This window comes from Mobula hypostoma, chromosome 5 (genome assembly GCF_963921235.1).
Source record: "Mobula hypostoma chromosome 5, sMobHyp1.1, whole genome shotgun sequence".
Classification (NCBI taxonomy): Eukaryota; Metazoa; Chordata; class Chondrichthyes; order Myliobatiformes; family Myliobatidae; genus Mobula; species Mobula hypostoma.
The window spans coordinates 28,486,914-28,513,707 of record NC_086101.1 but is presented as its reverse complement, the minus strand read 5'-3'; the positions used below and the strand labels follow the sequence as shown (position 1 = coordinate 28,513,707).

Genomic DNA, 26,794 nt, shown 5'->3' with positions numbered 1-26,794 from the left:
CTTACCCCTTCAATCTCCCCCACCCCCATCGGACAAATGCCTGAAAAGATGTACCACCAGGTTCAAGGACAGCTCCCATCGCACTGTTCTGAGACTACTGGACACACCTGTTATGTGCTGGAAGATGAACTGCTGCCCTCACAATCCACCTGCTCATGGCCCTTGCACTTTACTCATCTATCTGCACTGTTATACTCCATTCTGTTTACTTCTACAACCTCAATGTACTTATCTCTCTGTATCTGGATGGCACACAAACAAAACCCTTTCTTTGGACCTTGTAAAATGTGACAGTAATAACCCTATCCCATTGCCAGTAGATATATATGTAACTTTCTCTCTCCATTTTGCTTTGGTTGCAATATAAAATGGAACCACTGGCAGTCCGAGACCCGAGTGGGGTGGAATACCGAGCTGCTGGCGGTGGGCTCACTGGTTACCTCTGGCAACACTGGACACTTGGTGCCAAAACCATATCTCCTTCATAAGTGACAAGGCAATAACTTGTTTCCAGCTCATTTACTGCAGTGACAGGCGAGGAACGAGTGGACTGCCGGTACTATTCACACGTTTTCCTTGTGTTTATCCAGTCTCGTCGGGCAGATAGGGCTCCTCAGTCTTGCACAGCAACCCACCTCGGAGAAGGCAAACTCTGATTCTTCAAATCTTCCCACCCAAGTTTGCGCCCTGGAGAGGACACAGTCCATTAGAGGCGCAAACCCATGATCCCCAGGGATTGGCGGCAGCCTACTCACTCATCTGATCTCATTCTGAAGGAGAGGTGCCCATAATGGACAGGAGTTCACCGACGACTAATAATATAATCATTCATAGACACCACGATAGGGTAGTTATTAGCGTGAAGCTATTAGAGCTCGGAGCATCATAGGTCGGAGTTCAATCTCAGAGTCCTCTGTAAGGAGTTTGTACATCCCACCTTGGAATTCGTGTGTTTGCTCTGGGTGCTCCAGTTTCCTCCCATGGTTCAAAGAGGTACCGGTTGGTAGATTAATTGGTGATTGTAAATTGTCCCATGATTAGACTAGGGTAAAATTGGTTTGCCTTGAAGGGCCAGGGCAGCTTGTTCCATGCTATACTCTAAATAAGTATAGAGAACCAGAGAAGACTAGGCACAAGTCAAGGTAAATGCTGTTAATTCTTTGTATGAAAGCCAAATCATCTCCATGAGCTATTGATGGGGTAGACACTGCGTTGTAAAGTTGCAGAATGTTTATTAGATGCAGTACAGATTTTTTAAAATATATTCTTGATTCATGCCATGCAGTAAATTCAAGAGAACACATCTTTCTCAAGGTTCCTTGTATATGGTTGTCATATAAGGGAGGTTGAAGTGTTTGGGTCTCAGCAGATCAGGAAGCATCTCAGGACAGAAGCATTGTTAACATGAGTGGCACAGTCCTGTGGGTGGTTGGGATTTCAGTGGAATAAAGGAAATTACAATGGCATGAGAGGGGTACCAGCCAAAGTGGGGTGAAAAGAGAAACTAGCAGGAAGGACAGCAGAGCAGCAATGGCTGGAGTTTCTGCAAAAAAATGAGGGAAGTGCAAATCAGATATATTTCAAATAAGAATAAATTTTTGAATGAAAGAAGGACATTACTGTGGCTGACAGGTGAAGTCAGAGCCAAAGTAAAAGCAAAAGAGAGGGCATACAAGGAAGCCAAAGCTAATGGGAAGATACAGGATTCAGAAGCTTTTAAAAACTTCCAGAAGGAAACTAAGAAGGTCATTAGGAAGGAAAAGATAACTTATGAAAGGAAGCTGGCGACTAATATCAAAGAAGATACCAAAAACTTTTTTAAGTATATAAAGGGTAAAACAGAGTCGAGGGTAGATATAGGACCAATAGAAAATGATGCTGGAGATATTGTAATGAGAGACGCAGAGACGGCAGAGGAACTGAATGTGTACTTTGCATCAGTCTTCACAGTGGAAGATATCTGCAGTATAATGGGCATTCAAGAGTGTCAGGGAAGTGAAGTATGTGCAGTGGAAATTACACCTTAGAAGGTGCTCAGGAAGCTTAATGGTCTGAGGGTGAATAGATCTCCTGGACCTGATGGAATGCACCCATGGGTTCTGAATGAAGTAGCTGGCAAGATTGCGGAAGCATTAACAATGATCTTTCAAGAGTCGATAGATTCTGGCATTGTACCGGATGTCTGGAAAATTGCAAATGTTACTCCACTATTTAAGAAGGGTGGGAGGCAGCAGAAAGGAAACTATAGACCTGTTAGCCTGACATTAGTCATTGGGATGTTGTTGGAATTGACTCTTAGCGTTGAGATTACAGAGTACCTGGAGACATGTGACAAAATAGGCCAAAGCCAGCATAATTTCCTGAAAGGAAAATCCTGCCTGACAAACCTACTGCAATTTTTTGAGGAAATTACAAGCAGAGTAGACAAAGGAGATGCAGTAGATGTAGTGTACTTGGATTTTCGGAAGGACTTTGACAAGTTGCTGCACATGAGGCTGCTTAGCAAGATAAGAGCCCGTGGAATTACAGGGGAGTTACTAGCATGGGTGGAGCATTGGCTGATTGGCAGAAAACAGAGAGTGGGAATAAAGGGGTTCATTCTGGCTGGCTGTCGGTTACCAGTGGAGTTCCACGGGGGTCGGTGTTTGACCACTGCTTTTTATGATGTATGTCAAATATTTGGACTATAGGATTAATGGATTTGTGGATAAATTTCCTGACACAACGTTAGGTGAAGGAGCAGATAGTGTTGGGGAAACAGAGAGCCTGCAGAGAGCCTTAGATAGTTTAGGGGAATGGGCAAAAAAGTTGCAAATGAAATACAATGTTGAAAAGTGTATGGTCATGCACTTTAGTGGAAGAAATAAATGGGCAGACTATTATTTAGATGGGGAGAGAATTCAATATGCTGAGGTGCAAAGGGATTTGGGAGTCCTTGTGCAGGATACCCTAAAGTTTAACCTCCAGGCTGAGTCAGTGGTGAAGAAGGCGAGTGCAATGTTGACGTTCATTTCTAGAGGTATAGAATATAAGAGCAGGGATGTAATGTTGAGGTTCTACAAGGCACTCGTGAGACTACACTTGGAGTATCGTGTGCATTTTGGGGCTCCTTATTTTCGAAAGGACATACAGACATTGGAGAGAATTCAGAGAAGATTCACAAGAATGATTCCAGGAATGAAAGGGTTACCACATGAGGAATGTCTGGCTGCTGTTGGGCTGTATTCCCTGGATTTCAGGAGAATGAGGGGGGATCTCATAGAAACATTCTGAATGTTAAAAGGCCTGAACAGATTAGATATGGCAAAGTTATTTCCTATAGTAAGGGAGTCTAGGACTAGAGGGCACAACTTCAGGATTGAAGGGCGTCCATTTGGAACAGAGATGCAAAGAAATTACTTTAGTCAGAGGGTGGTAAATCTGTGAAATTTGTTGCCACGAGTGGCTGTGGAGGCCAAGTCAGTGGGTCTATTTAAGGCAGAGATAGATAGGTTCTTGATTAGCCAGGGCATCAAAGGGTATGGGATGAAGGCAGGGGAGTGGGGATGACTGGAAGAATTGGATCAGCCTATGATTGAGAGGCGGGGCAGACTCGATGGACCAAATGGCCTACTTCTGCTCCTATATATGGCCTTATGGTGCTGTCAGACTTTTGTATCTTCAGCCCGATGGGAGAGGGAGAAGAGAGAATGTTTGGGTGGGTAGGATCTTTGACTCTGTTGGCTGCATACCCAGGCAACTAAAAGTGTAGACAGAGTCCATGGAGGTTGTTTTTTGTGATGTGTTCAGTTGTATCCACAACAGTTTTGGATAGAGCTCAGTACATCTCTGTAGCCTTGGTATATGTGGTAATAATGAACCAATTTACCAATTTATTACTTTATATGGCTAAGTGGTGTTATTTGGAATAAACTGCAGTGTAAATACAGAACATTTTTCAAGAAACACTTTATTTGAAATTAGTCGAATACACGAGGAATTACTTTCAAGATTAAGACAATCAAGCCAATTATTTCACGAAGTTCATAAGCAGCTGATCACTTCTATTAACAACTAAGATACTTAAAATTTACTATAATATTTCCCCTTTATTGTGAATATTAAAGCAACACCTTACATAATGAATTGAATTAATTGATTATCAATGTAGTCGTGGTGGATAAGTGTCATTCTTCTACTGAAAAACAAAATCAAAATAATTCAACACGACACAAAGGTATCAACACTCATGATTTTCACACTTTGCATCTTACATAACCTAACTGAGTTGCAACCCCGCATAGATTTGTCATTTGACAAGCAGACTTTAGCACAAAAAGAGATCGAATTTGAAATGGACGTAGTGTGCAGTTGACCTAAAACTAAGGAAAATATATGTTTTGCTTCCATTTACTCAAATGTTTTATTTTACCTAGATGAGCTATGCAATAATCAGTCAGTTTTGCTGCAAGTAGTATTTTCTCTGAAGGACCAAAGCAGTGAGTAAACTCAGGCAAATAGCAGATAGAGCCCCAAACATATACATATTGTAACCGGCTTCTTTTCTTTCAGAACTGAGGCGCAGATCACGTTGTCCTGCACAAGAATAAGAGATGGAAATGAAAGGGCAGTTTCAGGTAAGCATATGTATGCAGATTTTTCTTGATATGTCAAGTCTCATGTGAAAATATAGTAATACTTTATGATCCATATCCCTCCTCCCCTGCCTCTTCATATGTCTGTCCAACAGCCACTATCACATCTACTCCCACCATTCTCCAGTTTCTCTCCAGAGTGACATTTATGCATCTTTATCCCCAAGGCTGAAATATCGAATACTGGCAGGCATAGTTTCAAGCAGAGAGGGGAAAGTTCAAACGGGATGTACGATAGAAGAGAGTGGTTGATGCCTGGAATGTACTATCCGGGGTGATAGTGGGAGCAGATACAATATGGAGATTTAGAGGCTTTTACACAGGCCCAAGAACGTGCGGGAGATGGAGGAATATGGACAATGCTTGGTACAACCATTGTGTGTTAAAGAGACTGAACACTTCTCTGTTTTAAGTTCTTTGATAAAGGTTGACATTTAGACGTGAAATCTTTCCATCAAATTTGACTAAAATCAGTTGTTCCGGGGACACGGGACATTTTAACCCAAATCGCCTGAAAGGAAGGTGCAGAGCAGATTCATCAGGATGTTGCCTGAGGTGGGAAATTTCAATTATGAAGAGAGTGGGGAGGTTGAGTTTTGTTTTCTCAAAGCTGAGGAGGCTAAGGTTGGACATGGTGGAGGAGTCCAAACTGATGAGGGCATTAGCAGGGTGGACACTAGGCAATTTTGCCCCATCACAGGGATGTCAGTGTTTAGGAGGAAGTGGTGTAGAGGTCATTGGAATGAGGAGCACATTGCCGAAGGGAGTGGTGGAGGCAGAGAATCTCGCATTTCTCATCTGAAGAAGCACTCAAACCACCAAGGCGAGAAACTTACAGATCCATTTCTAGTAAATGGGATCAGTATAGAGAGTCAGCATGGACCTTGTGGGCTGAAGGGCCCACTTCGGTGTTGTATAACTTCATGAAATGATGTAACATGGGCTACACCCCCTCATCAATTTCACGCCTCTTTCAAATTCGCGACGTAACTATTGATATATTCTGGGTTGGCGAAGTGCGTGTAAAAAGTCAAAACCAGTCCCTGGAAATACAAAGTCATTGTGCTAATTACTGTCATGTTTTGTGACTCAGGCCTGGCAGTCTTATAAATGAATAAATAATATTTCTGAGGGCAGTCAGATAATCGGAGTCTTTCCCAGAATTATAATGTTAAATATAATAGGGCATAGTGTTAAGGTAGAAGGCGAAGAAGTTTAAAGGAGAAGGGGCAAGTTAATTGCACAGTAGGTACTTATGATGGACTGCCAGGGGAGAATGGAGGGAGTAGATGTGATAGTGGCTGTTGGACAGACATATGAAGAGGCAGGGGAGGAGGGGTATGGATCATGAACATGCAGACAGAATTAGTTAGATTGAACACAGACTTGGTGAGGTGAAGGGTCTGCTCCTGTGCTCTACCGTACTGTTCTTTGTTCTATATTCTAGTTTCTCCTCCATCTCTTTTTGTGGTTTGGTGTTAGTTCCATCTGTTTAATTTTCCTGTAAAACATCCCAGTACATGGACTAGTCATATTGCAGATCCTTATTGTTACTTGCCTTGATCTTAGTCTTTATTGAAGAGTTGCCTCGATACGTTCCATGTTGAAAACTTTAATATTTGACTTTAAAAGGCAAAACTATTTTTCCTGACATAAATCAAACCATGCATTGTGTTTTTGTGGTGGGGAGGTGGGCTCAACTTTTCCTCTAATAGGAACGGGGTAGGGCTGGCAGTGCAGGGGATGCAGGCTTATTACAGTCACAATATATGAGGAGGGAGAAAAGCTGTTCGTGTTGTCCCACGTGACTGATATCTGAGGTTCTGTGCTCAAGAAAGCCAGGTTCTTCTTGGATGGTCCACAAACATCTGTCCTTAAGGATGTTAAGGATGAGGTTATGGAGTGCTTGGTGACACAGGACAAGATAGGACAAAGTCAGCATGGTTTCCTTAGGGAAAATCTTGCCTGACGAACCTGTTGGAATTCATGAGGAAATTACAAGTAGGATAGACGAAGGGGATGCAGTGGATGTTGTATATTTGGACTTTAAGAAGGCACACGCATGAGGCTGCTTACCAAGTTAAGAGCCTATGTTATTACAGGAAAGTTACTGGCATGGTTAGAGCATTGGCTGATTGTTAGGCGGTAGCAAGTGGGAATAAAAGGATCCTTTTCTGGTTGGCTGCCAGTGACTAGTGGTAGCAGAAATAAATGTGTAGTTTATTTTCTAAATGGGGAGAAAATCCAAAAATCTGAGATGTAAAGAGACTTGGGAGTCCTGTGCAGAACACCCTAAAGGTTAACTTACATGTAGAGTTGGTGATGAGGGAGCCAAATGCAACGTTAGCATTCATTTCAAGAGGTCAAGAATACAAGAGCAGGGATGTGATGCTGAGGCTTTATAAGGCAATGGTGAGGCCTCACGTTGAAAATTCAGAACAGTTTTGGGCTCCTCATCTAAGAAAAGATGTGCTGGCATTGGAGTGGTTTCAGAGGACGTTCTCTGAAACCGGGAATGAAAGTGTTATCATACGAGGAACATTTGGTAGCCCTGGGTCTGTACTTGCTGGAATATAGAAGAATGAGGGGGGTTCTCAGTGAGACCTTTTGAATGTTGAAAGGCCTAGACAGAGTAGATGTGGAAAAGATGTTCTCCATGGTGGGGGAGTCTAGGACAAGAGAGCACCGCCTCAGGATAGAGGGGTGTCCATTTAAAACAGGGATGAGGAGAAATTTCTTTAGCAAAAGGGTGGTGAATTAGTGTAAATTATTACCACAACCAGCTGTGGAGGCCAGGTTGTTGGGTGTATTTAGTCAGAGCTTGATAGATTCTTGATTGGACATGGCATCAAAGGATATGGGAAGAAGGCTGGGGATTGGGACTGAGGAGGGGACAAAAGGATCAGGCATAGTTGAATGGTGGAGCAGACTCAATGGGCCAAATGGCCTAATTCTGCTCCTATGTCTTATGATCTTGGTCCTTCTCCTTGTCCATACATGACACATAGTGATCCTGAGATATATTTTGGGCCCAAGCATCAAATGTTGCTTTGACCTGTGCATTCCGATACACTCCTTCTCCATCTCCATAACTCTACACCCTATGAACATGTGTCATTAACTCAAGATGGGTGAATGGAATTGGAAGCGTATGATTCACCAGTGGTTACAGAGGTATGGTTGGAATGGCCATCAAGTTTGGGAAACAAATATGCCAGAGTATGTAATTTTTAGTAATAATGTGATCAATGTAGCTTTGAATAGGGCAAAGGTTTCAGAGTGGAAAGATCCTGGTTTGATAAATGAACCGGAATCAGCTTGGCCGTTTGGATGGACTACAGGTACAGAGAATATTTTTGGGAATATTTGAGAGTTTCATATGGTGTCACAGCATGGAATCAGCCTTTCAATCTGACTTGAGTATGCTGACTAAGTTGCTTACATGAGCTGGTCCCATTTGCCGACATTTGGCCCAATCCCTCTTAACATCTCCCACCTACATCTAAATGTCTTATTGCACCCACCTCAACAGTTTCTTCTGGCAGATTGTTCGGTGCACCCCTCACTTTCTCCATGCATTTCCACTCAGCTCCACTTTAAATCTTTCCCTTTTCATCTTAAACCAGTGCCCTCTAGTTTTAGATTACCTTACTGTGCAAACAAAGAGTGCGACCTTTCGCCTAGACTTTGCTCCTCATTATTTTACAAACCTCTATGAAGTCACCAGTCGGCTTCTTACGCTCCAGGGAATACAATCCCAGCCTACCCAATTTCTCCTGCTAATTGAAAGCATATAATCCTGGTAATGTGATTGTCATGGGGTGTTAAAACATAGAAGTAGGTCCTTCGGCCCATTAAGTCCATGCCAAACATCTGGAACTCTTTTATGCTAATCTGTTTTATTCTCCCCATGGAGTTCCCATCAACTTCTCAGATTCTCACCCACACTCTAGGGACAATTTACAGTGGCCAATTAACGTTTGGGATGTGGGGGGAAACCGGAGCACCCAAATGAAAACCACACTGAGACGGTGGCAATTTCACACGGAAGCACCAGGTGTGGAACCTTGGTCTCTCTCTCTGGTGTGACGCGGTAGCTTTACCGCTGCACCACTGTGATACCACGAAAGCCCACAGACAGTATAAATAATTCATGTTGCACTATAAAGCTGGATATTAGAGGCAGATATTTCAAAGGCAATGCAGTAACTACAGGGGAAACCAAATTAGCAGTCAATATGTGGAGGATGGATTTGTGGAATGTACCAGAGACAGGTTTCTAGCACCTGAATGTTTATAAAGTAATAATAATGAGGATTTTAAATTCAATATGTTGAAGTATGTATTCATGAAAAAATAAAATGGGAAAGAGTAATGTGACTGACAGATGACAAGGAGCACAGCGGCTACAGCCTATGGATTTTAATATGCTTATTACGAAGATATTGCTGCACTGGCTGTCATCTGCACCTTCCAAGGTTTTCCCCGAATATTGGACAATGGGAAATGTAATCCTGCTATTTGAGAGGAAATAGGGAGGTAACAAGGAATTGTAGAAAGTTGCCAAAAGTAATAGCGATAAACCACTGGGGTGGCACGGTAGTGTAGTGGTTAGCACAACGCTTTACAATACCAGTGACCCGGGTTCAATTCTCACCACTGCCTGTAAGGAGTGTGTATGTTCTCCCCATGACTGCATGGGTTTCCTCAGGTGCTACGGTTTCCTCCCACATTCCAAAGGCATACCAGTTGACAGGTTAATTGGTCATCATAAATTGCCCCGTGCACTGGGTGTCTACTCCACACTGTACGTCAATAAAAAATAAAAAATAATCCAGAAATTTGAAAAAGATCAGTGAGGAGGAGGAGAAGGTGAGGAAATGTGGAATACACATGTAGTCTAGTCAGCCGGATTCAAATTCTACGCTATATTACCAGTAGTGCAATGGGATCCAAAGGCTTTATAAGGCTTTGGTCAGACTGCATTTGTTATATCGTGAACAATTTTGGGCTTCGTAGTTATGAAAAGATGTGCTGGCCCTGGAGAGGATCTGGAGGAAGTTCACCAGAAAGATCGCAGGAAGGAAAGGTTTGACATATGAGGAGTATGCAGTGCCTCTGGTCCTGTACTGAGGAGGTAGTGTCGCATTGAAAGCTACTGGATTGAAAGGCCTGGATAGAGTGGATGTAATGAGGATGTTTCCAATAATGGCAGAGTCTGGAGTCCTAGGGAACAGCCACAGAATAAAGTGGTGTCTACTTCAAACTGAGATGAGGGAGAATTTCTTCAGACAGTGACATAATGGAATCCATTACCACAGAGGCCAGTGGAGGCCAGGTCATAGGATGTACTTAGCAAAGATCGATAGGTTCTGTACAGATAGGGGGGCAGTGGGTCATAAGTATTCCACACAGTAAAACCATGGGATTTTCCATAATTCCCAGTCCTATGGCATTACTTCTCCTGATACACCCTCCCACTATTCCCAATTTGACTGCCCAGTATTCACTGTCCAATTCCATGCATTCCAGCATCATTCACCCAATGCCTTTGTCTGTCTGTCCATCGCCCATAATCGATATGTTCCCACTTATCTTTGCCAATATTTATAGATGTATCATAGGCTTGGTATGGCAACTGCTCTGTTGAAATGGCAGATTATGGACACAGCTCAATCCACCATGAAAACTGGCTTTCCCCCCATGGAATCTTGTTGGTAAAGCTTATTCTTGTGAGCAGAACAAGTGCTACAGCCGCCCCTACACCTCCTCCCTCACTACCATTCAGGAACCTAAACAGTCCTTCCAGGTGAGGCGACACTTCACCTGTGAGTCTATTGGGGTCATACACTGTGTCTGCTGCTCCCAGTGTAGCCTCCTGAGACCCGATGTAGATTGGGAGGCCACTTCGCACAGCATCTATGCTCTGTCTGCCAGAAAAAGCGGGATCTCCCAGTGGCCACCCATTTTAATTCCACTTCCCATTCCCATTCCGTTATGTCCATCCATGGTCTCCTCCACTGTTGTGATGAGACCACACTTAGGTTGGAAGAACAACAGCTTATATTCTGTTTGGGTAGCCTCCAACCTAATGGCATGAACGTCGATTTCTCAAACTTCCGGTAATGTCCCCTATCACCACCCTCGCCCTTTACCATTTCCCATCCCCTTTTCCCTCTCTCACCTTACCTCCTTGCTCACCCATCACCTCCCTCTGATGCTCCTCCCTGCCCCCGCCCCCCCTTTTTCTTTCTTCCATGATCAATCAACTTCTCAGCTCTTTACTTCATCCGTCCCCCTCGAATGGCAAATTGAATTTAATGAAGACAAGTGCAAGATTTTGCACTTTGGTTGACCAACCAGGGTAGGTCTTATACAGTGACTGGTAGAGCACAGAGGAGTATGGGAGAACAAAGGGATCCTGGAATACAGATACATAACTGTTGAAGGTAGTGTCAAAGGTAGATAGGGTCGTAAAGAAAGCTTCTGGCACATTGGCTTTCATGAATCAATGTATTGAATACGGAAAATGGGATAATATGCTGAAGTTGCATAAGACGTTGGTGAGACCTAATTTGGAGTATTGTGTGCAGCTTTGTTCACATATTTAAAGGAAAGAAGTAAACAAGGTTGAAAGAGTGCAGAGAAAATTTACAAATATGTTGCCAGGTCTGGAGGACCTAAGTTATAAGGAAAAATTGAACAGATTAGGACTGTATTCTTTAGAACATAGAAGACTGAGAGGAGATTTAATAGAGGTATACAAAATTATGAAGTGGGTATAGATAGGGTAAATGCAAGCAGGCTTTTTCACTGAGGTTGGGTGGGACTACGACCAGAGGTCATGGGTTAAGGGTGAAAGGTTAGAAATTTAAGGGGAACATGAGGGGAAACTTCTTCACACAGAGGGTTGTGAGAATGTGGAATGAGCTGCCAGAACAAGTGGTGCATGTGAGGTGGATTTCAAAGTTTAAGAGAAGTTTGGATAGGTACATGGGTAGTAGAGATATGGAGGGCTCTGGTCCCAGTGCAGATCAATGGCAGTAGGCAGTTCAAATGGTTTTCAGCAAGGACTGGTTGGGGCAAAGGGCCTGTTTCTGTGCTGTACTTCTCTATGACTCTATGAATCCAGACGTAAGTTCCATTCCACGATCGTCACTCATTCTCCCCAGACCAATCACCCACCATTTCCGAATCACCCATTCTAGTAATAATCACTGGCTGTTCCTGGATTGGTGAATTGTTAAATGAAATTCGTAAGTCGCTGTATTAGCACATGTTCTGAAGTACAGAGGGAAACTCTGTTTTGCACATCATTCATGCAGGTTCTTTAATTACAACTGTGGATTTAATTAGTACAAGAATAAACAAAAACAAATTGCTGGATGAAGTGTTACAGTTAATAAGTCTTGGTCATGATGAAGGAGGTTGTGAGGTCAAGAGCCCATGTTGTCAGAGAAGAGGAAAGTTCAGTAGTCAGGACAGAGGCTGCCCTGGTGGTACGTGCTTTTACACTTATGTATCTTCTGCCCTACGATGGGAAGGGGCCCTCCTCACTCACGATCCAGTTCCACGATAAATGCCAGACCAGCTGCCCACTTTTCTCAGAGCAAGCCATACAGAACATACTGTTCTCCTCTCCAAGGGAACTCCCCCACTCATCCCAGGCAGGTTGCCCACCATAGCTGTGTGCCTTTCTTGGGCCTATTGTTTCTGGTCATTTGTATAAACTTGTATGGGAGAGTTCAAGCCATGGTTAGTTTGCACGTCACACTAAAATAGATGGCATCACCGACAATGAAAGAGAGCTACCAAAATTTACGGGAAATCTGGATCAGCTGTGTATGTGGGCCAGGAATGGCAAATGGCATCCAATCCAGTTAAGCTGCATATTGAGAAGTCAGGCCAGAGTATGAATTAATACAGAGAATGGTTGCGCCCTGGGGATTGCTTTGGAACAGGAGTGTACGTGCACTTAAAGCTGTGACACAAGTAGAAAAGATGGTGAAAACACCATTGGGCAAATTAGCCTTATCAGTCATGTTACTGAGTACAGATAAAGATTAGCTTTACTTGTCACCTGTACATTGAAACATACAGAGGAATACATTGCTTCCATTGAATGAAATTAGCAGGGATTTGCTGGGCAGCCGACTAGTGTTGCCATGCTTCTGGTGCCAACATAGCATGTCCACAACTCACTAACCCTAACTGTACGGCCTTTGGGATGTCTGAGAAAACTGAGGCACCCAGAGGAAATACTCAGTCACAGGGAAGACATACAAACTCCTTTCAGACAGCAGTGGGATGTTATATTGCAATTTTGTCATACTTCAGTGAGGCAGCACCTATGGTATTGACCAAAGTTTTGATTACCCCGTTATAGGGAGAATGTCATTAAGCTGGAAAGAGGACAAAGACAATTTATAAGAATGTTGCCAAGATTCAGGGGTCTGATTTAGAGAGAGAGATGGGGCAGGGTCAGACTTTAATCCATAGATTGTAGAAAACTGAGTGGAGACCTTGTAGAGGTGAAAGAAAATCATGAATGGCATAGATAGGGTGATGTCACACAATTTTTCCCAGGGAACAGAAACCAAGAACTAGGGGGCAAGGTTTAAGGTGAAAGGAGGAAGATTTATGGGGTTACTTTTTCACCAAATGGGTGGTCTGGATATGGGATGAACTGTCAGAAGGAATGGAAGAGGGGGGTACAATAACAACTAATGGACACTTGGATCGGTATGTGGATACAGAAGATTTAGGGGGATATGGGCCAGGCATAGGGTCTTGGCCCAACAGAACAGTTTCAGACTGATGAACAGAACACTTGGGCTGAAAGGCCTGTTTATATACTGCATGATTTCAATAATCTTTCCCCACCAGTCTTAGACGGGTGACTTATCACTTCCAGGTCCCCACCCCCACCAGTCTCGGTGGGTCACCTATCACTCGGGCAAAACTGCCCCAGCACTCCCAGATGATTCACTCATTACTGATGGACTCCCTCCACCCCCACCTCCAACCAGACCCGGAAGCTCTCTCCCGCCCCCACACCCGTCCCAGCCCCCTCTCACCGCTCTTTGTTCACTCACCTAGCTCGATTGCACCCGCTGCCTCATGGCGCCCTGTGAGCGACTCCCCCCGCTCGGAGACGGCGAGCCCCAGAGACCCACCCACCTGTCGGCCACAGAGACCACACCCTGTGATGTTTGTGCACCCTCACGTGGCCTCGCCCGAATCTCTGAGGCCTCTGGGTCAGGGAAAGTATCCAAGAACATACGGTCCCGCTGAGCGCAATGCTGTCGAGGGACAGTCTAGAACTCGCCGCGCCCCACCCCCCGCCCCCACGTGGTGAGGAATAAAGTTACACACCCAGCCTGCTGGCGGAGAAGACCAGGGGACCCTGCGAGAGATGGGCGGCCTTGTCATTCCGCCAGTGGGCCTGGAGCTCCCTCTTCCTCCGCGACGGGATGCAGCCCTTCTCACAGCGGTTGGGCGACGAGCTGTTGTGGCAGAGCACCAGATCGCAGAAGATGTAGACCTGCGGGAAGTCCTCGAACTTGAACACGTGGAAGCTGAAGCGCTGCTTTCTTGTGTCACTGGTTTCATGCGACTTGAATGTCAGGTCGTGGACACAACTGGAACAACAAGGAGATGGAGCCCAGTGTTAGACCCATTGCAGACTCAAGGAAAGGGATCCCAATGTTAGACTCAACTGGACCCACAAGGAGATGGAGCCCAGTGTTAGACCCAGCTGGAACACATGGAGAGGAGCCCCCATGTTGGCCCAGTTGGAACACAAGGGGAGGGAGCCCACGTTTAGGCTCACGGCCCCCATGCATGCTTTAACTGTTGGTGTGAGTTCCCATGGGGCTGAGGTTGGGTGAGAGTTGCCCTCTTTCACCTTTGCTTTTACAGCAGAGTGCTGAGAGGGGAAAGATTTAATATGAACTAGCTCAAGGATTACTCTGTATGTGAAACGATCTGCCAGGAGATGTGTTTGAGGCAGGTACATTAACGCTGTTTAAAGGAAAGTTAGGCAGGTACATGGATTGGCAAGGTTTAGCAGGTTATGGGACAAACACTGGTAAACGAGAATTGCTTTGATGGGAACAGGTAGACTGAATGGCCTGTTCTCAGGCTGTGGGACTCTATGACTCTGTAACATATGATTGAATAACCAGTTGAGCCTGTGAGTAAATTCAAATTCAAAGTAGTACAGGGTGGTGAAGAAACAGTCTGGCCTTCAATCAGGACACTTGAGTATGAAGGGTTGGGACAGATTGTGGCGTATTTTGATAGCTTCTTATAATAAAGATGTCATTCAGCTGGAACGAGTAGGAAGAAGCTTTTTGATGATGCTGTCAGGACTTTAAGGGACTAAGTTATAGAGAGAGGTTGAACATGCTGGGACTTTATTCTTTGGAGTGTTGGTGACTGGGAGATAGCCTTACTGAGGTCTAATGGTGGTCACAGTTAAGATACACGGTCTTTCCCCCCAGAGAAAAACAGTAAACAGTCACACTATAATGAAAAATACAGTAATGAATGCAATGATGGGCACAAAACAGCAGAATGGTGCAAATCTGAAATAGTGCAACAAGAAATGCTGAGGTGACAGGTAGAGTTAAATCCAAGAACATGGCACCACCACCAGAAAGTAAAAGGTGAATGGAGTCTACTGTCAATTACAGGCACTTTACTACAGGAAAGATACGGTTAAGTCCAATAAAATGCAGGGAATATTTACAAGGATATTGCTGGGATTTGAGAGACTGAATTGCGGAGAGAGGTTGAGCAGGTTGGGACTTTTTATTGGAGCATATGTGAATGAGAGATGATTTATAGAGGTGTATAAGATCTAAGGGGCATAGATAGGGTGAATGCACATAGTCTTTTTCCTCGGGCTGGAGATCATATTACCATAATGAAATTGATGATATTGGGCAATCTGAAGGGGCAAAGTTACCTGTTCTTATTTTTCTTATATTCTTAAGGATAAATGAGAGCTGACAGGAAAGCAGTGAGATTGTGGTCAATGCTCACAGAATGCTATACAAAGACGACAAGTCAGGCTGCATCGATGGAAGGAAATGGAGAGTTAACTTTCTGGGCTGAGGCCTTTAATCAGAACCTGAGTCTGTCTGACTTGCTGAGTTCCTCCAGTGTTTTGTGTGTGTTGTTCAACATTTCCAGCATTTGCGCAATCTCTTGTGTGTTTGGTTGTGCAATTAACCAGCTATGAATAGGGAGCTGAAGGTAAAGGAATCCTTAGGAAGCAGTGATCAAAATAGGAGAGAATTCACCCTGCAGTTTGAGAGGAAGACATTAAAGTCAAATGTATCAGTACTACAGTGGGGTAAAGGGAATCAGAAAGCATGTTCAAAGCCAAAGTTCATTGGAAGGGGACAGTAGTAGGGACGATGGATCAACAACGATGCCTGGAATTTCTAAGAGCAATTTGGAAGGCACAGGATAAATCCAAAAAATGTTGGTATCCTCTTTTATATTACTAGCTAGAATACCAAAAACAAGTTTTTTTCCCAATACTGTATATAAACAGTAAAAATGAGAAAATATCGGACTTGGTAAAATAGCACTGGACTGGTAGTAATGGATGACAAAGAAATGGCGTAGAAGTGGCAGGTGGAATTTAATGCAGAGAAGTGTTCAGTCATGCATTTTGGTACAAGGAATCAAAGTGTAGACTATTTTCTAGATGGAAAGGAAATTCAAAAATCAGATGTGCAAAGGGACTTGGGAATCCTCATACAGGGTTCCCTAAAAGTTAACTTGCGGGTTGAGGCAGGGTGAGTAGTTTGTAAGGGAAGCAAGTACAAGGTTAGCATTCATTTTGAGATGACCAGAATACAAAAGCATGGAGGTATTGCAGAAGCTTTAGCTTTGTTAGGGATTGGTCAGACCACACTTAGAGTATTGTAAGCAGTTCTGAGCCCTTGTCTAACAGATGATGTGCATTAGAGAGCGTCCAGGGAGATCACCAGAATGATTCCGGGAAGGAATTGAAATTAACAAATGAGAAGGGTCGTATGGCTCTGGGTCTGAATTCGCTGGAGTTTAAAAGAATGAGAAGGAATCTCATTGAAACATAGCGAATATTGAAATCTAGATAGAGTGGATGCGGAGAGGATGCTTCCTATAGTGGGGGAGTCCAGGATCAGAGGACACAGCCTCAGGATAGACAGACATCTACTTAGAACAGAGATAAAGAGGAATTTCTTTAGCCAGAGGGTAGCGTATCAGTGGAACTTTTTGCCACAGGTGTCTGGGGTGGCCAAGAGTTAGATAGGTTCTTAATTAATAAGAGTGTTATAGGCTACAGGGAGAAGACAGGAGAATGCAGTTGAGAGGGATAATAAATCAGCCACAATGGAATGACAGAGCCAACTCAATGGGCTGAATGGCCTACTAATGCTCCTATGTCTTATGGTATTATGTTCTTAATCGACCAGGATTAAGTTAGCCAATTTTTTATTAAATAGAAGAACATGTACAGCAGTCAAGTGACCAGCTCATCATTTGGTGTCACATTGAAGGAAATGTTTCACATCTCAGACTTTGAGTATGTCTCAGGCTGCCTGTTATTTCACCATTTCGCAGCTTACCCTATAAGCTAACTGCTGGTTAACTCATTGACAGACAGATGCAGTTTCACATAAAGAGCAAATGGTGTCTGCAATGAGCTACCAGAAGATATAGGGGAAGCAGGAACTGTAAACATGTTTAAGAGGCATCTGGATGGGTACTTGAATGAGCAGGGCACACAGGGATAGGGAATTAATGCAAACAGCTAGGATTAGTATAGATCAACATGAGGGCCATCATTAACACTGTGGGCAGAAAGGCCTTTTTCTACACTACAACTGTGTGACTCTATCACGGTTCTCTTACCATGCACAGAGCCTGTCTGCTAATCAACCTGACTACTAATGCTCATTGTTAATAAACCCAGAGAAGATCAGTACTTGCTCCAATAATTACTACATGTTGGTTTAAAACCATCTGGAATATTAAATGAAGCGCCACATTTATTTTACCAGTTGAGTATTAGTGCCACACAGGTGAAGCATTGGTGTGTTCCAGTAAGACTCTAATAATCTGGTCATACAAGAGAGTGCAGCTAATGGAATCTGGAGCAATGCACAAAATGCTGGAGTCACTAAGCAGGGCAGGCAGCACCCGTGGAAGGAAATGGACAGTAAACAGTTCAGGTTGTGACCCGCCATCTGGACTGCTCATCCTGAAATGCCAGCTGTCCATTTCCCTCAGCAGATGCTGCGAACCTGCTGACTGCCTCCAATACCTTGGAAACCAATTGTTCTGAAATTCTGATAGTTCGGCATCTGAGTGGCTCATTGGTTGAGTCAATCACTATTGGTTCAGAACATGGGCGGGAGCCTGGATTGAGTGTAGGACATAGAGCACAGGATACAGAATGCAGAACGCAGTAATCAGGATCTAGAATGATACAGGATGGGAACAAGCTCTTTAACCCACATTGTTGTTCAGAATTAGTTAAACTAACTAATGACACCTAATCCCATCTACCTACACAGGGTCCATATCCCTCCAATCCCTGCATATTGTTTTCTCAAGTTCTAATTGTGTTCTTTTCTGCAAAAATGTGCATAATTCATATTTCTATGTTTTTATTCACAATGCTGTCGCAAGGAAGCTTTTCATTGCACTGATGCATAATTGTGTCCTCTCGCTCGGCACTGTCCCACTGGTGAAATATCTCAACATCTAGGCTCCACTCACCCCCACCCAACCCCACCTCAGGATCTTCTAACACCCAAATCGTACGTCCTCCACCTGTTTAAATATGAGTATTAAGTAGGAAAACTAATATTTCACCGGATCCCATGAGATTTCTGCCCAGCATTGATTCCAGAAGAGAGACACGAAAGGAGTACGTGTATAGTCGATGGTAGGACGTAAACAGTATTGATAAATGGAGATACCTTGAAATCCGAGTTATTAATTCACTAAAAATAGCCATGTAAGTAGATAAGGTGGTAAAGAAGCTTCGCGTAAATGAAATGCCATTAAGGCGTGGCGGTTAGTGTGACTATTACCGGTTACGGTATCGGAGAACTGAGTTCAATTCTCGCGTTGTCAGTACATCTTTCCTGCGGGATGCGTGGGATTTCATCCACTCTTTGATTTTCTTTATTAAATTAGGGTTAAATCGTTGCGGGGCGGTCCGTCTCGTTACATAAATAAACAAATAGGGACGTGATGTTGCAGCTGCATAGAACGCCCAGTGTTGTGCATCCTGTGGGATTTTGGTTGTCCCTTTATACTGTAGAAGGGAATGAGAGGATTTGAAGATGGTACAGCAGACGGAGGTTTGCCAGGAAACTGTCCAGATTCAAGAGTTTCAGCTGTATGAGGAGAGGCCAGACAAGCTTGGGTTGGTATATTTTTCTAGAGCCTGAGAGACTGCGAACTAATAAAAGTTTATAATATTCTGAAAGGAAGACTTGGGCAGAGCACCAGCTTACGAATGTCAAGTACTAGTGAATATAAGTAATGTTAAGTAAATGTGAAGTGTCCGGATTAGGATTGCCAGACTGGGTAACAGCTCCTTCCCCGAGGATGAATACTCTCCAACCACCGAAGTTTCGCCACTAGGACAGCAAGCTGTTTACTGCACTGTTCGCGGTTCATGTGCATTTTGAATTATATTTTTAACTTATTTGAGGTCATATTTTGTTTCACGTGCTGTGTATGATATATGTATTGTGAGTGGTCGGGAGGAACGTTGTTTCGTTTGGTTGTATATATGTACAGTCGGGCGACAATAAACTTGAACTTGAGCTGGAAGTACTAGTGGACATTTACTCAAAAAACAGTAACTTCCCCCAAGCCGACAGTCTGATTAAAACCTCCACCCGTTAACCCACCCCTCCACAACTACATACGCATCACCTCGCGCTGCATTATGTACACAGTCTATATATAGAACAGTTGTCTTTGTACATTGTCTTTTATAGCATTGCTTTTACATTTATATTTATCGTGGTTTCTTTTTGTGCTGCATCGGACCCGGAGAAACATTGATTTAGTTCTCCTTTACTCCTTTTTTGTCTCCTTCACTGCGCTGCTCTGTATTCGATGCTATAACTGCACAATATCAATCAACAGTAATTACCCGTTTTGAATTATGGTATACGGTACTTTGTTGGTGTTCAGCGAGGGCACGGACACGCAGGTGTCCGTGAAGATCTGTACTCCCGCGTCAGTTGTCTCGGCCTCCATCTGAACGAACAACGTCCCGTTCAGTTCAATTTGGTAAGGGAATTGCAGGATTGGGTCGTCGTAGTTTATTGAGCGGAACAACTTAAAGGATACGTTGTAGTGTCCGAACCGAACCAGGTGATTGGTCTGCAGCATAAATCCCATCCTGACGCTTTCGTTGACTGACATCTCGCACTTCAGTTCGATCTCCAGCCGGTGAACTGGAGTACGTGGGACACTTCCGTAAATGGTGTTGAGGTAGATTATCTTCCCAGTCTGGTTCTGTGACAACAACGTATTGAGTATAGTTAATTAAACACAATCGGTTATTAATAGCTTTTCCTTAGGTCTCTAGATAGAATTTCTCGAATTAGTCGCTGGCCTACTGGTAATCATTATAGCTTCCCATTGTGTTTGCACTAGGGTCGAGGCGAGAGTGCTCTGTTGTTGAGTGGGGGAGCAGCGCGTCCCCTATTCCTGACGAAGGGTCTCGGCCTGAAACGTCGACTGTACCTCTTCCTAGAGATGCTGCCTGGCCTGCTGCGTTCACCAGCAACTTTGATGTGTGTTGCTTGAATTTCCAGCATCTGCAGAATTCCTTATGTTTGTGTGATATATGTATTGTGGCTACATCATGGTCCGGCCATTTAACCTACAAGCCCGCACGCACTGGAACGTGAACCCCGGGAGAAGCCACGCCGTCACCAAACCCGCAGGCCCAGATGGAGGTCGGGATCAAACCGGTGCCTCCGGAACTGTGAGGCAACCAGCGTTTGGCCTTTTTCCGTGCTGGGTAAGGCCCCAAGTCAATGGGTCCACCATCAGCGCACTTCATCAAGCCACTCGGATCCCTCATCCAGACAGGGTGTAATCTTGAACTGACCTGCCCACTATCGTCGAGGGAGCACCGTCGCCGAGAAGGAATTCATCTTGACCTTCCAGGCGCCTGGGCATTGAGTAACAAAGACCAGGTTTGCCAGCAGTTGCGCATGCTCCGCATCTTCCCCTTCTACCTGGTTCCATTCGTCTATCGTCCGCACAATTTACTAGGTCCCCTGTCTCCTCCTGACCCAGCTCATTCCACATGCTCATCTTCCCCCTTACTTGGTTCCTACTATCACCTTCTGTGCTTATTGGATTTAGCATCGGCAGCTTCTTGTGTCTCTGCTTATCCTCTTCAAGCCTCCTTTATCTAATTCCACCCCCCCCCTTTCCAACCCCTACTAGGGTCTCCTGTGCCATTACAATCTAATTCCACCTGCACCCTTTTCTCCTTCTTACCTGAGTCTTCCTCTCATCCACCGGCCGCTATCTCCCAAGTCCATCCCTCCCTCACCTGGCTCCATCTGCCCATTCCCTCCCTCCACAACTGGATCTGCCGGTTCTGACTCACCTCACCCTCTCACCTCTTTATGCCAGCCATCTCCCTTCCAAACTCTGAAGCAGGGTCCCCATCCTACACGTCAGTTACCCATCTCACTCCGCAGCCGCTGGCTGACCAGCTGAATTCCTCCGACATCATTTCATTTCGCCCCACTAAATTCAATATAGCCATCGAACTCCCCAACTTTAGGTAACCTGTCCTTTCTTTCTCTCTATATCAGAATTAGCCATTGCTTTCATGGCTTTAGCTCATCTCTTCTTTCTTTGCCAGTATGCTCTGTCTTGCTGGACGTACAGTATGTAACAGCCTTGTGGTGAGCAATACATCATGCAAAGCAGCATGAAGTGATCCAAACTGATGTTAACTAACTTGGTCTCACTTCCCCGAATTTCTGCTCAATCCAGCCTGGTCAAAATTGCCTTCTCTCTTTCACGATACTGTTAGGGGGCTATAGTGTAAAACAGCACCGAAGTGGGCCTTTCGGCCCAACTGATCCAATCCAGCAACAGCATCCTGCCTGTTAGTCCCAGTTTGGGCCATAACTCTCCAACCCCTTCCCCTCCATATAACTATCGAAATGCCTCTTAAGGGCTGCAATTATGCATGTCCCTAGGTACATATGAAATATTCCAGACGGGGAACGTTCACCGATTTTCCCTCCGCAGATGTTGCCGGACCTGTAGGGTGCTTTCCAAGTTAAGAGCCCCCGGTATTACGGGAAAGTTACTAACATGGTCAGAGCATTGGTTGATCGGAAGAAGGCAATGAGTGGGAATAAAAGCATTCTTGTCTGGTTGGCTGCCAGTGACTAGTGGTGTTCCGCAGGGGCTGGGACCACTTCTTTTTATGTTGTGTATAAATGATTTAGATGATGAAATAGCTGGCTTTGTTGCCAAGTCTTCAGATGATACGAAGATTGGTGGAGGGGCAGGCAGTGTTGAGGAAACAGGTAGGATGCAGAAGGACTTAGACAGATCAGGAGAATGGGCAAGAGAGTGACAAATAAAATATGATGTTGGAAAATGCACTTTAGTAGTGGAAATAAATGTGTGGACTATTTTCTAAATGGAGAGGAAATCCAAAAAATCTGAGATGCAAAGGGAGTCCTTGTGCAGAACACCCTAAAGGTTAACTTACAGGTTGAGTCGGTAGTGAAGAAGGCTAATGCAATGTTAGCATTCATTTCAAGAGGTCTAGAATACAAGAGCAGGGATGTGATGCTGAGGCTTTATAAGGCACTGTGAGGCCTCACCTTGAGTATTGTGAACAGTTTTGGGCTCCTCATCTTAGAAGAAATGTGCTGGCATTGGAGAGGGTCCAGAGGAGGTTCACAAGGATGATTCCGGGAATGAAAGGGTTATCATACGAGGAACGTGTGATGGCTCTGGGTCTGTACTCGTTGGAATTCAGAAGGATGGGGGGGGGGAGGGGTGGAATCTCATTGAAACCTTCCGAATGTTGAAAGGCCTAGACAGAGGAGATGTGGAAAGTATGTTTCCCATGGTGGGCGAGTCTAGGACAAGAGGGCACAGCCTCAGGATAGGGGGGTGTCCATTTAAAACAGAGATGAGGAGAAATTTCTTTAGCCAGGGGGTGGTGAATTTGTGGAATTTATTCCACGTTCAGCTGTCGTTGTGTGTATTTAAGGCAGAGATTGGTAGGTTCTTGATTGGACATGGCATCAAAGGTTACGGGGAAAAGGCCGGGAACTAGAGTTGAGGAGGGAAAAAGGATTAGCCATGATTGAATGGCGGAGCAGATTCGACGGGTCAAATGGCCTAATTCTGCTCCTATGTCTTATGGTCTTATGTTCTCGGCGTTTGCCGCTCATTGTTAAATACCCCGTTAGACCCCCGGTTGCCGTCACCCGCCTGCCTGGAGCAGCTCCCATTGACTAACTGGCCGCTTACGCTGATGATGGTCCCGCAGGAGTCAAACGGAGCAGTGATGATCACCCAGTTCTCGTCCTGCTGGTGGGCCTTGCAGGTCGGGTCGATAAGATGCACGTCGGCGAGGGCTACCCCAGCGCTGGTGAGGACGCTGGTCGGGAAGGTGTATTCAGCCGCCTGCGTCATGCAGATGAACGACGCCGACTTCCTTATTTCTGGAGCAAAAGAAGAGCCTGAAGTTATTCAGTGTGGCCGTGTTATTCGTCGCTAGGAAAACCAGGTAAACTGAGTGCAGACACCAAATTAGTCATTTCATCAACTCTCTCACATACGGTAGAAAGAGCATGGAACATCGCCGTGTTGTGCCGATCATAACACCCATTTAGCACGCACATCTGCCTGCACACGATCCATCTCCTTGCCTTCCCTGCCTCTTTAACGCCGTAACCACTCCTATCAACTTCAGTAAGCTTTCCTCCCTTTCAACTTAATCAGAATATATAACATTAGAGCACAGGATTAGGCCCTTCAGACTACGATGTCCGCGCTAAACTCGATGCTGAATTAAAGTACGTCCCTTCTGCTTGCACAAAACCACTATCTCTCCATTCCCTCCCTGCAAAACCATATGTCTATGTAGTGGCCTCGTAAAATACCACTAATCTGTTTGCTTCCACCATCACCTCTGGCAGCGCGTTCCAGCCACCCACCACTCTCCGTGTAAAAATGTTTGCCCCGCTTTTTAAAGCTTTTCCCCCTCTCACCTTAAATGCATGCCCTCTAGGACCTGGCATCTGACCACGGAGGCCGGGGGCGAGGGGGCTATTCTGTCTTCTCTATCTCATATACTTTCATCAGGTTAATTTTATAAACTTCCCTGGGGGCTTTTCAGCGTGTTTGGAAATGCACTCATCCAGGTGAGCGGACAGCACCTGTTACGACTAGTGGCGTATAAGTCACGGTAAAAATCGCTCCATAACATGGAAGGTGAAACACTTGCTGGCCCGTACACCTCTGTTCATATTATTTCTGCATCCCGCCCAGATGTCGCTCGTCAATGCTGCTGGCTGGACTGGTGATACTGAAGGATATTGGGAAAATGTGACCGTGCTGAATGGAGATGGTCATTGTCTGCTCATCTTACCCTGGGCTAAAAGACTCGTTCTCCTCTCTCTATGCCTTTCATAACGTTTTACAATGTAATTTGAAAACAAAGCATAGAGTGCTACGAATATTCTGAAGATCAGGCAGTGGCACAGATTGCTAGAGTCATATAATACGGGCATCTCGGCTATCTACTCCACGCCGACCAGAATGCATCAATCAATCTAGAACTATTTGCCAGCGTTTGCCCTATGTCCCCCAAATATTGTCCTATCCATGTACCTGTCCAGTGTATTTTAAGTGTCCTTAATGTACCTTCCTCTGGCAACTTATTCCATTTATGTGCCGCCCTCTGTGTAAACAAAAGTTTTCCCTCAATTTCCGATTACACCTCTCTCTTCTCTTGCCTTAAATTTGGGCCCTACAATTCTTTATTCGAAAACCCTGGGGGGTGGGGAGGGAAACTGAAAGCATTTATCCTACATGATTTTATACACCTCGGTATGACCACTCCTCAGGGCTCTGCGTGCTTAGGAAACCAGTCGCAAGCCTGTCCAACCCCACCTTACCTGTCAGCGCCTTGGGCGAGAGATCACCTCCGATTTCTCTGCTTCTACCCTGCAACTTCGCTTGTGGTTTCATAGAAATCAGTCCTGCCGTGTTGCGGTGGCTGTAAAGTTGTGCAAAGAGGGCAATTCTTACCAACGCTGTTCCTTTTGCCTCCTATCGAGTAGCCGTATGCCTCCCCTCGGGCGATGCCGTAGACGTAGATGCCAAAGAGCGCTTCCGCGTGCATTATCACGTAGCGGCCTGCCGTCTTGCCCAGATAGATCCGGGTGGCGGTGAAGTCCCAGAAGGTGATGTTCTCCGAGGAGTAGCTGGACAGGGGCTTTCCATCCAGGACGATTTGCTTGTAGTTCGGCGTGGATGAGACGATGAGGATGTAATTGTAAAAGTTGGCGAAGGTCACGAAGACGTAGAAGGCGCTGAAGTAGACGGAGGGGATGACGTTCATCAGGAACGGGTCGAAAGTGGGGACCAGGCTGTTGCTTCCCCCCGTCGAGAGGTAGGTCACCATGATGGCCTTGGCTGAATTGACGATCATACCCCCGCTGACGGTGAGGTTGATGTGGGAACCTTCCTGAAGCACGAAGTTGACGTTTCCCTCCTCCGAGTAGATGCTGACGGCCGTGTCGTTCTCGCCCGCCATCACGGTGACCAGGTCAGTCGTCTCTTTGTCCATCAGGGGGAAGACGGCGAAGGAGTAGGACCACTTGTCCGCCGGGAAAAGCTGCTCGGCGACGTGGTCGCAGTCGCCGGAGGAGATCATGATGCACCGGTTTCCACTGAAGACCGCCACCGGTTTGGAAGACACCACCTTGGTGCCGGTCAGGTCGACTTCGCTCTGGAACTGGACGGTTTGGTTGGGCTCCATGGTGAAGTTGAACTGCTGCTTGTCCGAGTACTGAGTGCCGTTGAACTCTACTGCGCCCGCCACCGTGATAGTCACCCGGACCTGTTCGTTGCCGTTGGCGATGGCGAACTGCCTGTGGTTGGTTCGGACCCCGTTGTAAGTGACTACAAAGTACGTGGTGCCCAGGTTAACGACAGGCAGGCTTAGGTAGGCATCCTGGGTGTTGTAACGGGTATTCAGCACCACCACTGAGATGTCCTCGTCAGCCGTGATGGTGATAACCTTCTTGGAGATCTCATTACCCTTAAGCATGAAGATGGGCTCCAGGTTGACCACAGCGCTGTTACTGGCTCCAATGGTCTGGGCCCGAAAGAAAGGCGGGACGGAAATCGAGACGTTCACGTTGGCCGCCTTCTCGTAGGTGATAATGTTCAAGGCCAGGACGGCTGTGTTCGAGTGGTTCTCTAGGAAAATGGCCAGGAATTTTCTTCCCGAAACAACTAACCCCTGAGAACCTGCTGAATAATGTTAAGAAAACTGGAGGGTTAATAGAGTCATAGAATAGGACGGCACACAAATTGGCTCCATCAACCCATCCTGTCCATGCCGACTTGATCTTCTGCCTAGTGCCATCTACCCGCACCCCGATCATACCCTCTAAACACCTCCCATCTATGTACCTATGAAAATTTCTTTTTAATGTTACAATTGGACCCACGCCTACCACTTCCGTTGGCATCTCTTTCCTCACTCGTACCACTCTCTGAATGAAGGTCTCCTCAAATCTTTCACGTTTCTCCCTAAGCCTAAGAGCACTAGTTATAGTCTCACTCAAAGTGAAAAAGCCTGCATGCATTCACCCTATGTACACCTCTCATTATTCTGTGTACACATAAGCTCCAGGGAATAGTTCTAACCTAATTAATATTTCCCTAGAGTCGCAGCAACATTTTTGGAAATTTTCCCTCGACCTTCTCAATCTGGTTACTACTAATAATATTATTAATATATAGAGATATTAAAACGTATATTAACATATGTACATAGATGATCATTCGATCCTACTGATACAGCGTGGAACGAGTCGCGCCGCCTAGCGGTT

At 45.2% G+C, this 26,794-nt stretch overlaps 1 protein-coding gene across 2 annotated transcripts in view; it reads right to left on the bottom strand.

The window, feature by feature from the left end:
* Positions 1-4,025: 4,025 nt before the first annotated feature.
* Positions 4,026-26,794, bottom strand: part of LOC134346165 (IgGFc-binding protein-like) — a 42,151-nt gene continuing 19,382 nt past the window's right edge. Inside the window, exons 4-8 of one of the 2 annotated variants that reach the window (XM_063047478.1) lie at positions 24,981-26,210; positions 23,196-23,389; positions 19,816-20,183; positions 14,010-14,275; positions 4,026-4,575 (exon numbers count right to left, since the gene is read on the bottom strand). In XM_063047478.1, the coding sequence (XP_062903548.1) occupies positions 4,436-4,575; positions 14,010-14,275; positions 19,816-20,183; positions 23,196-23,389; positions 24,981-26,210 (2,198 nt within the window). In that variant the 3' untranslated portion in view covers positions 4,026-4,435. The remainder of the gene's footprint in view (positions 4,576-14,009; positions 14,276-19,815; positions 20,184-23,195; positions 23,390-24,980; positions 26,211-26,794) is intronic. The other variant, XM_063047479.1, reaches the window with a different exon arrangement.